The sequence below is a fragment of the Rousettus aegyptiacus genome, unplaced genomic scaffold, assembly GCF_014176215.1.
Source record: "Rousettus aegyptiacus isolate mRouAeg1 unplaced genomic scaffold, mRouAeg1.p scaffold_m13_p_9, whole genome shotgun sequence".
NCBI classification, from domain to species: Eukaryota; Metazoa; Chordata; class Mammalia; order Chiroptera; family Pteropodidae; genus Rousettus; species Rousettus aegyptiacus.
Genome location: NW_023416312.1, coordinates 5,083,712 through 5,097,602, shown reverse-complemented (window position 1 = coordinate 5,097,602; position 13,891 = coordinate 5,083,712). Strand labels below are relative to the sequence as shown.

At 41.7% G+C, this 13,891-nt stretch overlaps 1 protein-coding gene across 1 annotated transcript in view; it reads right to left on the bottom strand.

Annotated features, from left to right (window-relative positions):
• Position 1: 1 nt before the first annotated feature.
• TXLNG (taxilin gamma) overlaps positions 2-13,891 on the bottom strand; it is a 44,299-nt gene continuing 30,409 nt past the window's right edge. The window contains exons 6-10 of the mRNA XM_016133333.2: positions 12,083-12,202; positions 10,554-10,628; positions 5,986-6,078; positions 3,902-3,997; positions 2-2,976 (exon numbers count right to left, since the gene is read on the bottom strand). Of these exons, the coding sequence (XP_015988819.1) occupies positions 2,641-2,976; positions 3,902-3,997; positions 5,986-6,078; positions 10,554-10,628; positions 12,083-12,202 (720 nt within the window). The 3' untranslated portion in view covers positions 2-2,640. The remainder of the gene's footprint in view (positions 2,977-3,901; positions 3,998-5,985; positions 6,079-10,553; positions 10,629-12,082; positions 12,203-13,891) is intronic.

Below are 13,891 nucleotides of genomic sequence, written 5' to 3'. Positions count from 1 at the left end.
GTTAAATTCATCATACATATTTACTTAATCTATACAGAATCGAGTAGATAAAATCAGATTCACATTAGTGAAAAATCTCTACAAAATGTCTTTGAAAAGCAAAACAAGACTGCCTCTTAACAATTCGTATCCTCATGAAAGACGTGGGCTGTAAAAATAAAGCAGTGTGTTTTAGCACAAACTAGAAGATAATCTGCATCATTTTTTCACAGTTATTTCCATCTACAGTCTGAAAGAGGTAGATTTTTCTGCAACACCTGAGAACTGAATTGATAACCAGGTGTAATAAAGGCAGTTGCATACATAACTAAAAAATACTGGTCTCAAGACCAAGAAATGTACTCCTACAAGTCTGAGGATGAAATGGCGCATTATCCAAGACCCAAGTTTTCTCTATTCCTTGGAGTCTACTGCCACTATAACACATCAAGATCCCATAATGGTGCAACAAATGCTGTTGAAGAGAAATCGACATTGAAACCTTTTCTGGGCCAGTCTAGTAGCGTTACAGTGTTCTAGATAGAATATGGAAGATAGAACAGGGTGTGCTAAAAGCCACAACACTGGGCTGGTGAGGTGATTGCTTTAAGGGGGTGTCCTCAGAGGGTCCCATTTGTTTTTATTCACAGGATAATAGGACAGATTCTGAAAGGACACCAAACGCATCCCAGAATCCATGTCCTTTAAACACCATGATAGCATCTAGCTAAAAATACATAGTAAGCCAAAAGCAGCAGGCCAAGTACTGTTAATCACATTGCTTTATAAAGCCCTTGGAAATAGGCAACAGGTCCAAGATTTACAATCTCCCACACAGCATAAGCACCACAAAGATGTGGTGGGCTACACAAATGGCTTAAAACGTTAAGAGCTGTACATCCAGTGGAATTATTGTGAAATGTGATGATTAGTACTGATTTTAAAGTAGATATTTCTGATGTATACCTTCACTTCCTCTTAGGAAAATGAGTCCAATTTTTTAGTAGCTGAAGGGGGGTTGTGTGTATTTATAAGAGGCTGTTGGCGGGAGGGCACGTTTGTTTCTGCTTCCGACTCTTGACAGTGATTAGATAACCTGCTTAGTGGATTTCTTCTCCACTGTCTGGCCCCTTGATGAATATGACCGATGGTGGAAGCTTAGATATAATTCTCCACTCTAGGCGCTGTTTCCTATCTACTGGACAGTTTTCAATTCTTTCAACCCAGTTTAGACCATGAATGTGACGGGACTTTACAAATAAAACTTTAACAAAGACTAACTCCTTTTAACTGGACAGAGCAGTTTATTCAGTCCAGTAAGCAATTTAAGACATGTCAGTTTGATAGTTTTGCTCGGTGGAATGTGCTAACATCGGTTATTTCATAAAGTATTTCAATGCAAATTATACTAGGGACAAAATAAAAACTTTCATCACTGCAACCTGATTATTTGTGTAACTTAGTCACATTTGAGACTGAAAAACGAAAGTAAGTTAATCCAAAGGTGATGTGCTTAATTTTGAAAGTTCCCCCATTCCAGGTGTGGAGACTGCGATAATACTTTTTTTGAACAACAGCAACTAAGGGTGAGAAACAGACTGAAAGCGTATGTAACAGATCCTGACTAAATGCTCTGCTAAGTTTGCCTAAAGTTAAAGAGGTTGGTTCCAGTCTTCTCCAATGTTTTGGAAATGAAACCAGTTTCGGTTGGTATGAGCCATAATTTAAGATTTTCCCTTCAAATACCTAGAGAACCTTGCCGGTGGGACTCCCGTAACAGTCCAACACCAATTGCAAGCAGCCAGAGGGCAGTGGGGGGATGTTTTCCTTGGTGAGAGCTACATAGGAATTCACCCTCAGTGTCTTAACCTGGCAAAGGACTACCAGTGACTGCTTTCGTGGGAAGTGGAAGATGTGTACCCAAGTCCCAAATGGAAAGCAAACAAACCACCTACCCCTCAGTAAGCATCTGGGTGGTCCAAATTCTACTGGTTCTAACTAACCTGAAACCAAAGTAGTATGACTTGTCAGACACAAACATTAAGCCTATTTGTCCAGTGATTTACCTGTATGTATGTTTGCAAGTGATACCTTTATGTACACATTCTGCCAAAATGAATTGGAGGCTTGTGGCCATCTCAATTTGTGCAGTGATACATTACCAAGAAACTTTTAAATCAAATATGCTGTTTCTGATCCAACCCGGTTTTTTTATTACTTGGCATTTAAATGGGCTATTAGACAAAACTAAACATCTCGATACTTTTTTGTGTGGCTAATATTGGTGGGGGCAGGATGTTTAAATGAATAATATTGTTTTCACATTAGAACAAAGTTCCCTTTTAATGGTCAGCCCTGTTTTGAGTTAAATTTTAATTAGGATGATTCTGCAAGGAGCAGAGAAGACAGGACAAGGCAGTGACCACATGCATTCCAATGAAGGGAAATGAGGCAGATGTGCCACACAGCTGAGGAAAATGTAGAGTAAAACTATTCAAAACTGCTAAGCAGCCTCCTGTACCACTTAAGTCCAGTAGTTCTAAGAAAATACAGATATGGTAGAAAAAGTAAGAAAATTTTCACCACAAAACCAATAGTTAACTACTAACAGAGAAAGTTATACACAAAATAGAGCTCTCGATACAGTGATCATACTTCATCTTAGTCCACTGACTCGATGGCCGGCCCAGCGCCTGGGTACGCAGCCTTGTACACAGCTGGCTTTTCCTTCGCTGCTGCTTTGGGCAAGGACCCTGCAGGGACACGCGGGCCACTGATGGAAGCAGTGCTCGGCTCCCGGGGAGAAGCCAGGGTGGCACAGGGCTGTGTCCCACGCGGTGCCAGACCCACACCTGCCACCTTCCCCGAGACCTGCTCCTTCAGGACTGCCACCTTCTCGTTGAGCTCATTCCTCTCCGTCTGAAGAGCCCTGCACAGCTTCTCTAACCGGTCAAGCTTTATCTGAAAGGCCTTGTACTCTTTATCACGGACAGTTTTCTGTAAAAAAAAAAAAAAAAAAAATTATTGTAGCCTTGAATGTGAATCAGGTTCCTAGATACCAAAAAATTAAGTTATCTGAGCCATATTGGAAACACCTTCAGTCACCTCTTGAACATGTTCAATGTCTTCAACCACCACCTAACACTCTAGTTTCACTGCAGATCTATGTACGAATACCACACTTGTGCCACTATTCTGGGATGACAAAATCCCTTTACCATGTTTAAAAATAATCCGAACCCGCTTTTCATAACATTTTGTATTGAAATATTAAGGAAACTCAAGATAGTCATCACACAGACTAGCAAATAAAGAACTAAGGGCCTGATTAAGAGGACATCTTGATTTCGCATAGATTTCTACTAATTTTTGGATGTGAAGGTGTGAAATCTATTGTTTGTAAACAGTACATTTCAGCTTTATAAGACTGAAAGGCACCTGAGTGTTCACCAGCGTTCCCACTGGGAAAGCTGATGGGTGCTCCAGGTGGGAGCCCACACCTGCAGCATCTCCAATGGGGAGGGCAGATTCTGACTCCACCTCAGACCTAGTGAATCTGAGTGGAGCCTAGCAATCCAGGTCTTACTGAACAAACCAGAGTCTGATGCAAACTCAGGTTTGAGACACCTCTGCTGTAGAAAAAAGCAAAACCGAGATGCTTTATGGCAACCTCCCACCCCCTAGTCCGGGCGACTTCACTGCAAGCAGGACACTTACCGCCTCTAGTGGGCCATGCGTGCAGCGCAACTCGCTGCCAGCAAAGCCGGCACAGGTTCTCTGCGAGGCCCCTGCCCCCACCTCTGGCCGGAGTCCTCAACTACCGCACTAACGTCACAACACGGATCCCTTGTCCTGCTAGGAACCTGAACCTCATGAGTCTCCATGACTAAGAACACACCTTAGTAGTGAGAAACCACCTCACCTCTTCAGCCATTTGCAGAAGTGCTTTGTTATTGTTTTCCCATTTGGTACGCCATATTAATGTTTCTTTTTCCAGTTTTTTAATTTTCTTTGTCATCTGTGAATCAACACAATTGCAAATTTAAACTCAGTTCCATTATGTCCACCCTGTCCCACCACAGAAACGTCGGCTCCTACCCACCCCCGTCACTGCACCTGCCTGGCCCAGCTGACAGCTGCGCCTGTCTGTCGGTAGCAGAGCTTATCTCTGAAGCCCCTAGGAACCGAGGCAGGGTTTCATATTATGAGGAAAACTAGTCCCTAATCTCAATTTCTGAGGCAGCGGCACACATGTGGAAGATGTCAAGACGCCACGCTGAATTCGGTTAAGCCAGAGCGTGTCTTGCATTCCAGCTGGGGATAGCAGGAGGTGGGACCTCCTCCCCAAGTTGTACGAAAAAAATGGCAATGTTCATGAGTTTTCTGTCTGCGTTACATAAACTAATTCATCTGATCCTTGGAAGGATAGAGGTCTTCAGCCCCCCCCCCCAAAGATTAGAATTGTTGTTCTACCACAACCTCTGAGACCACATCAGTTTCAGAAGTAGAGGCAGCATAATTTAGTTAAGAATCCAGTAACCATGAAAAAGATAAAAGTAGAAAATCTGTAGTTTTGGTCACCCTCACATTAGCTTCAGATACTGCTAATGATAAAATGGGTCCAAAAATAAAAGGCACATTAAAGCCTATGCTACAACAACTGTTCGCAGAGATTCAGAATGAGATGAATCTACGCCCATCAGTGAGCCCAGTTTCCAGGATTCCTTTATGCACTTCTGACTGTACCCCAGCTCTGATGTCAGTCGGGGCGCAGAGTCAGGCACTGGGAAGGGAAACAGGGTAAAGAGCCAGTGCCCTGCACTGTAGGTAACCACCTACAGGACTGCCCCAAGGCCGCTGAGTGGGACAAAGGCCATGCGAAGGTGCATGGAAGACCCGAGTTCAGTACTGGCCTACAGGGATCTCTAGCCACTGGCAGAGAGGAACGTGTTCCAATCCAGAGGATTCTCCAGAAAGATAATGAATTGGGGAGACCCTGTCTTAAACCCCGTTCGGCCTCAAAAGCACACTTGTGATGGAGCCCAGCCAAGGCGTTCGCGCTGCCTCTGCTGAAAGGGCTGGCAGGCATAACTAATCTGCTACTCATTGAATTCTCCAGATTACTGGGCCTAAAAATATCTGAAGGTGGTAATTTGAGTACTTAACATGGCTAAGCACTGTCTAAAATACTTTATGAAGGGTAAGTATTTTTGTTATTTTTAACAAGGGACAAATAGGCACAGAATGGTTAAACAACTTGTCAATGGTCACACATCATATGATGCAACTGGGACATTAACCTGGAGTACACGCTCCCATGCTCCCAACCGCTACATAAGATCTAGTAATGGTCATGACTAACGCCTCTCGAATGCTTGCTTACCAAGTGCCAGGCAGTGCTGTATTTCTCCCCAACCCACCATTTTTAAAAAGCCCCATTTTAAAGGTAGTATGCCAAACTAAGGATGGATGGATGGATGGATATATGAGAATATATTTTGGTTCTCAGCTTGTTATCAAGAGTATCTCTTTCCTTAACGCAGGCAGGAAAATGAAATAGAAGCCAAAAATCAGTTTGGTTGAGGGGGAAAGAATTCAGTGGGAGTACAGTAAAGAGAAAAAGAAAAAGGCAGAAACACCAGTATATACATAGCAACCAACCAAAATATGTAACATGAGTTGAATGTGTTTAAATAATCTCCAAGGTGTGGGGTATCACCTGATGTGAATAAAAAACACACAACAAACAAAAAGAAACCACTTTATTTCTAATAACAAATTGTATTTAATAAAGGAATTCAATTTAATAAAGAGAATTTTAAGAGCACAGAGATCACCGGCTACGTGCGGTAGGTACACTGAGGGCAAAATGTGATGCCACTGGAGGAGCGGAAAGATGACATTAAGACAGTACCATAACATAAACTGATCCTAGTGATCATGCTTAAAATAGCTTCTTATGTAAATTACCTTTTAAGTAATATTCTACTAAAAATATGCCAATACCTTTTCCATTTCCTGCCGGAAAGTTGTAAACAATTCATTGCTTTTTGCCATGGTTGTCTGGAATTCTTCAAACTTATCCATATAAAGAGAAAGCTACAGAAAAAAAAGTATAAAATATTCTGAGTTTCAGATAAATGGTTTAAAATCCCAAAGACTTTATATATATATAAAAAAAAAACCACTATCATTAAATGTTACTTGTCACATAAATAAAAGAAATAAGAATACATATATACGCAATCCTTGGACACCAGACATAGATGACTGAAGTTCTAAAAACTCACTGAAATGCACTGAAACTTAAATTCTGTTGACTTAACTATCTTTTTGGACGTACTGTTTGAAATGCACAAATATTTACCAGCTCCGTTCCACAATTATAATAAAATGGGAAAGATTTGGTATATCTATAAATTTCATACAATTAATCCTTTACGAACTAACCTCCCCTCCATCCTTCTATTTGAAAACTTGTCCTTGGAAACAGATCATTTCTTTTAGAATACCACCTGCACAGTTCTTAGCTTGGTATCAGGGATATCTTTTTCCTTAACGCAGGCAGGAAAGTGAACAGAAGCCGAAGAATTGGTTTGGTTGAGGGAGAAAGAATTCAGTGGGGTTACAGGTAAGTGGGGGAAAAAAAAAATTGGTCCTTCTCACTCTGCCTGAGAGGAGACCACGCTCCGTCTGTGGAGTGTGACCACTTCTCTCATAAACTTTCCTTTTGACTCTAAAACAACAACAACATAGAAACACTGATTTTTAACGCCCACCCTCACGGAATTTTTATTCTAGCTGGGAAAATAATGCTGACAAGCTGAGCAGAATACAGAATATGGAGTCACCTTTTTCTCCCCCTACAACAGGAGTTCAGAGAAGGGGGGGGGGCACAGCAGGGGTGAGAAGAGAATCGTTGGGGAAAGTGTCACATGGGCGAGGCCTGCAGTAGGCCTCCAGAAGAGAAGCCTTTGGAGCCCATCTAATGGGACTATATTACTTTTAGGATGAGGAAACAGGCCCAGGGCAGTAAAAGTGTTTTGCTGAAGATCATGTAATACATATAAGGAAAGCAAACAATAGAAGATCATTAGAGGCCAACAAATAGCATAAGTGATGCCTTTGCGCTTTCAGCGGCGCTGCATGAGGAACATCACACAGGAGCGTGTGGCCAGGATGGGTCGGGGGCAGGACGTGATGTGCCGGAAGCAGCCCGCTGGTTACCGGGCGGGATGGGCTGCACCCGGAGCACTGAGAAGCAAACTGCTGTCCGTGGGAGGGAGAAGCAGACTGAAAGTGACAAAACGGGCTAGACAAGGTGGCTGTAATATGGCCGAAGCACGCCTGCGGAAAGGTAAGGGCGAGGATGAACAAACTGCGGAGCGTGCCGAGGACGCGTGAGCAGTCTGTAAAGGGGCACACACCCACGGTGCCTTTAAGGCTGCTGGCCTGGGGGTGGGGACGATGGCGGTGCTCAGAAAGGACAGGCGGGCAGCTCTGGCGCGTGAGGGAGACGAGACGTCACAGCAGCTTTAGCTGGGGCTATTTGCACCCAAGATGGACCATCCCGGGGAATCCGGGGCCGGCCCGTGCCGGGCAGTCGGTGGGTGGGAACCACCACCACGGCGGAACCTATGTGGCTGGATTACAAAGCGCTGGGCCAAGACACACCAAGACCGGAACCATCAACGAATGCTGGCGTCCGCCGTGGTAAGAGCACAGACTGCGACTGACTCTTGGGAAGGACAGCCGCGTTTAGGGACTGGGATAGGGAAGAGGTGCAGCAAAGGCAACAAACTAACGCTCGCACAACGTGACTTAGGGTGATGCAGGTCAGACAACGAGCCCTCCGCTTCCTTGCACTAGAGTGTTGGCAGCGACACCAGCATTCGAGTCCATTTTCCATCTTCCGAAGCCATGTATAAACTTTTTAAACCTCTTCCTCGTAGATTCCTTCTCCATTTTTATGGACAACTGAATTTATAGGGCTAATACGGGGTTCAAACCTCCTAGAAGCATTCTGGCATGATCATAACTTATTGTGGAAAATTCAAGACTTCTTGAATGTTCACTCTTAAGTCACCCTAGCTTTGTGGGAAATCAGTGTCACCGCCATGTAACATGTGCCCAGAGATGAAATGCACTCCAAAGAGGTACTTGAAAGGTCCAGGCCAACCTCAAGGTGACAGTGCATTTTAGAACTAATTTAGAGCCCTTAAACTGATCATAGAATACATTTTTTAAATGATCAATACTTTTATCGATACAGTGCAGTCTAGTTAACTGAAAGAGGGTGAATTGGAGGTACAAACGCCTCATTTCCCCTGTCCATAAGATCAGGAACAAGGCAAGGATACCCACTTCTGTTCAACACAGTACTGGAATTAGGTAAGAAAGAGAAATAAAAGGCACCCGAAATCAGAAAGGAAGAAGTAAAATTGTCTGTTTGCTAATGACATAATCTTATAGAAAGTTCAAAGATGCCACCAAAACATGATTAGGACAAATTCAGTAGTTTCAGGATATGATATCAACATACAGAAATCAGCTACATTTTTATATACTAACAATGAAATGTCTGAAAAAGAATGAAAGAAAACAACCCTATTTATAATAGCATCAAAATACTTAGGAATAAATTGGACCAAAAAATTTGAAAGATCTATATACTGAAAACTATGAGGCACTGATGAAAGAGAGTGAAGACATCTTGTGTTCATGTATCAGAAGTGACTATTAGAATGTCCACACGCCCCAAAGCCATCTATATATTCAGTGCAATCCCTATCAAAATTCCAGTGGCATTTTTCACAGAAATAGAAAAAAAAATCTTAAAATTTGTATGGAACCACAAAAGAATCCGGATAGACAAAGCAATCTTGAAAAAGAACAAAGCTGGAGGCATTATGCTGGTTTGAAACTATGCTACAAAGCTAAAGTAATCAAAACAGTATACTACTGGCATAAAAACAGAGACACAGAGCAGTGGAACAGAATCGAGAGCCAAGAAATAAACCTACACAAATATGGTCAACTAATATTTAACAAGGGAGCCAAAAATACTCAGTGGGGAAAGAACTGTCTCTTCAATAACTGGTGCTAGGGAAAATGGACTACAAGCAGAAGAATGAAACTGGACCCCTATCTTACACTACTCACAAAAATTTACTTGAAATGGATTAAGGACTTAAACATTAAGAGCTGAAACTATAAAACTTCTAGAAGAAAACATAGGTAAAAAGATCCCTGACAGTGGTCTTGGCAATGATTTTTTGGGGTGACAACAAAAATACCAGCGGCAAAAGCAAAAATCAAGTAAAACCATATCGAACTAAAAAGCTTCTGCAGAAGCAAAAGAAACAAAGTAAAAAGGAGACCTATGGAATGGGACGACGAAATATCTGCATCAAGGAACTCGTACGGCCCAGTAGCAAAAAAAAAAAAAAAAAAAAAAAAAAAAAACCAACAAACTATCCAAATTCATAAAAATGGGCAGAGGACTTGAATGGACGTTTTTTCAAAAAAAGATATACGAATGACCAACAGGTAGATGAAAACGTGCTCGATATCACTAATTAGCAGGGAAATGCAAATCAAAATCACGGTGAGGTATCATCTCACACCTGTTATACCGGCTGTTAGCAAAAACATTAAGAACGAATGCTGGCAAGGATGTGGAGAAAAGGGAATCCTCATATACTGCTGGCGGAAATGTAACTTGGTGCAGCCACTATGAAAACCAGTATGGAGGTTCCTCAAAACATTAACTATAGAACTAGTATATGACCCAGCAATCCCACTTCTGGGTATGTATCTGAAAGAGATGAAATCACTATCTTAAACAGATTACCTGTACTCCCGTGTTCACTGCAGCACTACACACAATAAGCACAATAAGAAAACCACCCAAGTGTCCACTGACAGATGAATGAAGAAAATGTGGTGTATATACACAATGGAATATTATCTAGCCATAAAAAAAAAAAAAAAAAAAAAAGAAGGAAATCTTGTCACTGTGACAACATGGATGGACCTTTAGGTCATATGCTCAGTGAATTAAGTCAGACAGACAAAGACAAATACTGTATCCTTTCATAAATGTAATTTTAAAAAGTCAAACTCAGAAACAGAGTAGAATGAAGGCTGCCACAGACAAGGGGTGGCAAAAATGGGGAGATGTTGACCACAGGGTACAAACTTGCAGTTATCCACGGTTAATACTGTATCATATACTTGAAAAAAAAAAGTAGAGAAAAGTCGGGAAGGCCCCCATTAAAAACACCACCTCCACGGCTCTACGCGAAAGTGGAACTATGTGACCAACAGGCAGTTTTTAGAACAGTGTTTCCTGGGACACAGTGCTTTGGAGTGCTAACACCAGGAAAGTCCTGGGCTAAAGGGATAAGCTGGTCACCCCACGAGGAAAGGAAAATTCCAAGAGGAGGGACGAGTGAGCTATTCACAGTTCTGGCTGGGAGCAACCAAAAGCATCTCAGGAGAGAGTCGAGGTATAGATCAAATGGACCACACATTTTCCTTACGAACTCCACTATCCCCTGCTATCAAGTTACCTGCTGTTTTAGTTGTACTTCTTGCTGTTTCATTTGTTCGTATTTGTGCCTTGACTCTGTTGCTTCTTTTAACAACTAGAAAACAAACATGACGGCAAAACACTAATCACAATTATAAATATGACTACGGTTGTCAAATGGTTAGATAAGTTAGGCTTAATAGTTACTTCCACTCATTATTTTAGCAGAGCCACCGGTTTGGAAGTGAAATACTGTTACATCAAGTGCCAGTTACCTGTAGCTTCGATCTGTTCCACTTGTGAACACTTAGGAATGCAGGAATAATCTTATAGCTTAGAAAGAGTACTCTGGAAGCCTAATAATGGGTTTATAAAACTCCAGGTTAAACTGTTGTTTTAGGTGAAAAGAATTAGAAGACTAGTATTAGAAAACATGGCTAGGAATCTTGACATTCTCTGGGTGGCTCGGAAAGCCCCTGTACTCCACAAAGGCGAGATGAGGCAGGGTGAAAGGGTAAGGAGCGAAGCAAGGAAACCAGAGACCTGGTTTCTGAACACTGTTCAAAAAGCAGGGGAGAGGGAGATGGGAGCTTTAATTTATATACTTGGGTTTTTCAAGAAAATGATACAGTGATGTTACATAGCTGTGGAATTCAGTCCCTGAAGTAGAGTGTCACTCAGAGTCCGAATAAGCTTCAAAAAGTCCTTAAACGGACCAGAATCTACATGTAATGTGCACGTGTGTGTGTGTGTGTGTGTGTGTACGTGAAATTTACATCCCAACTCTGGAAAAGACAATTATGCGCCACGGGACAGCCCTGTCGGTTACACAGCAGAACTGTGCTGTGTGACCAGTGTGTCTCTCTCAACCTTGGGGGCACTCGCATGACATTCACGTCAGGCTCACCTTGAGGCTTAGGCCCTGTGAGGGAAAGCTGGCTGGCACAGTTTTCATTATCATAACCACTTCTCATTTTTATTATTTTGGGAGCGTTAAGCACATATAGTTGAATTTGCATGTGTTAAAAACCCAATGAGATTCTACTATATTCATAATTATAGACAGGCAATATCATCTCAGCACATACTCTGAGAACAATGCTAAATAATCAGGGTATAACAAAATTCTGCTGAAGTATTATCAGAAAATTATGTGAGTAAAAAAATAGTTGCCCTAGTTTCAAGATACTTGTTTGAAAACAAAATGTGAGTATTATATGAGACCCGTGTTTGGTGATAAGCTTGATATGAAACTGAACTGCCAAATTTAATGTGCTAAATGCTGGTATAACTCTTGAACCTGGTGACCATTACCTAAAAAGTGAAATAAACATGCTAAGCACAGAAAAGTCCAGTGGTCTAATCTCACCAGTGTATCTTCTATACAAAAAATGTGATAGAAATAAAAAGCCAAATGCTTTCTAATACACACATGCCCGTCTCGATCTAGAGCGAAAAAAATACAATTATCGTGACCCAGGTGCTACATTAAATGTAGAATAAGTTTATGTTTCTTTAAATGGCTTTGATTACAATTGGGCAATAATTTCTTTAAGAGACAGAACTTACAAACTCTCTCTCTCTCTGATGCTTTTCATCGGCTTCTTTTATCAGCTGCGTCGTCTGCTGGAGTTTGGCATCCACGAGCTGCTGTTGCAGCTCCTTATGCTTGAACACTTTATCGATATGCTAGGGAAAAGTCAAATTTCTGCTATCACTTAACGAAAAAGGAACACAATGTCGAGGAAACGTAACAGGAGTTATAACGCCTTGCCTCTTACCCTGCTTTTCCCGCTAATGCCACCAGTGCCAATAACAGTGGGTCACAGTCCCGCACTCAGGGAGTGGAGCCCTCCCCTACAGCCTGTGCCCTCCCTGATCCCTTTCCGCAGCGGCTGTCAAGCGCCTCGGCAGCCAGGCCTGCACTTCCTATTTCTGCCAGACAATGACAAGGAGGTTCAAACTGTTATCAAGATAAGGAGCTCAAACTGTTAACCCGCGCATCACACAGAATTCCTGGACATTTTTCTCCCCAAATGTCTCAACTGGAGGCAGCATGCTGTGATGGCAGGAACGGCCCCAGGCCGATTCCCCCCTTGCTGAACTGTCCAGTTCCCCCACCTCTGGGGGGGCGACCGCGCCCACACTTAGAGCTGTAAAAGCCCACGCGGTGGTTACACTAGGTAAGGTGTGGGTGGCAGGCACGCAGCAGACATTTGGTAAAAGGCTGGTATTATTCCCAAACGGAACTCTTAGGCGGTTATTTATGTACAATAAAGTCATCATTACATCCCTTCTCAGATGCAGAAAGAGTAACTCTTCCTGACCAAAGAGAGAACATCCCATAAAATAAGAGTAATGTGATCTAAACATACCATTTTCAAATTTTCCACATCCGTGATGTGACAGACTATCATATTAAACCACGAAACTAAAAGAATAATTGTAACAAAACTGAGGGCTTTATAATCTAATAGAAAGTTTATTCTCTAGAACAGTTTCTTCAATAAATACACTGTTAAGAATTAAAAAAGAGAAAGAAAAGGAAATCTTTACGTTAAAGACCCGAGACATGTCAACCAAGTGGCAGGGTAGACTTTACTGCAATTATGAACCAAAAAGCTTTTTTAAAAAAGGGGGCTGGACGGAACAACCAGATATTTAATATTAAATAGCTACTGTTAATGTTTTAGGTGTGATAATGATATTGTGGGTATGCTTAAAAAATAATCCATATCTTTTTGAGGTATGCCCTCAAATATCTATGAGTGGAATAATACGACACCTTGGATTCCTTCAAAATAACCCAGGGGAAGGTGACAGGAATATAGCTGAAATTATGGTTTCTTCTGCTGAAGCCAGGTGATACACTCTCTCTACTTTTAAGTTTGCCATTTTCCATTATAAAAAATCTTTTAAAAGGCAAAAGGCAGACGGGTGATAAAAACAAAATCATTTCAAAAACTAACAGTTTTTGAAGGGTTATATGTAAAACTCCAAATTAATATAAACTTTGCCTTGAAAACTGGATCAAGTAACCAATAGAAGATGCCACAATCTTAAAAGTCTTGGTTGGAGGCCAATGACCAAGATCAGCAGCCATGGATTCTTTTAGTAAACTTTTTACTTCAATGGGCATATGTATGAAGGTTTAGAAACAGGTATGTATTTTTTCCCAAATAGCATAAAACCCCGATAAAAAAAAAAAAATCTGAAATATTGGTGTCATGCAATGGTGGTGTCGACTGTATAGATTATCACGGGTGTCTGAGAGATGGGCTGTTCTGGGGCCAAATGTTATTAGTCTAGATAAGTGGAAAAAAAATCTGGATGCTAAAATCACAATCTTCCTGTATCACATGGAAGAAAAGCAGTACT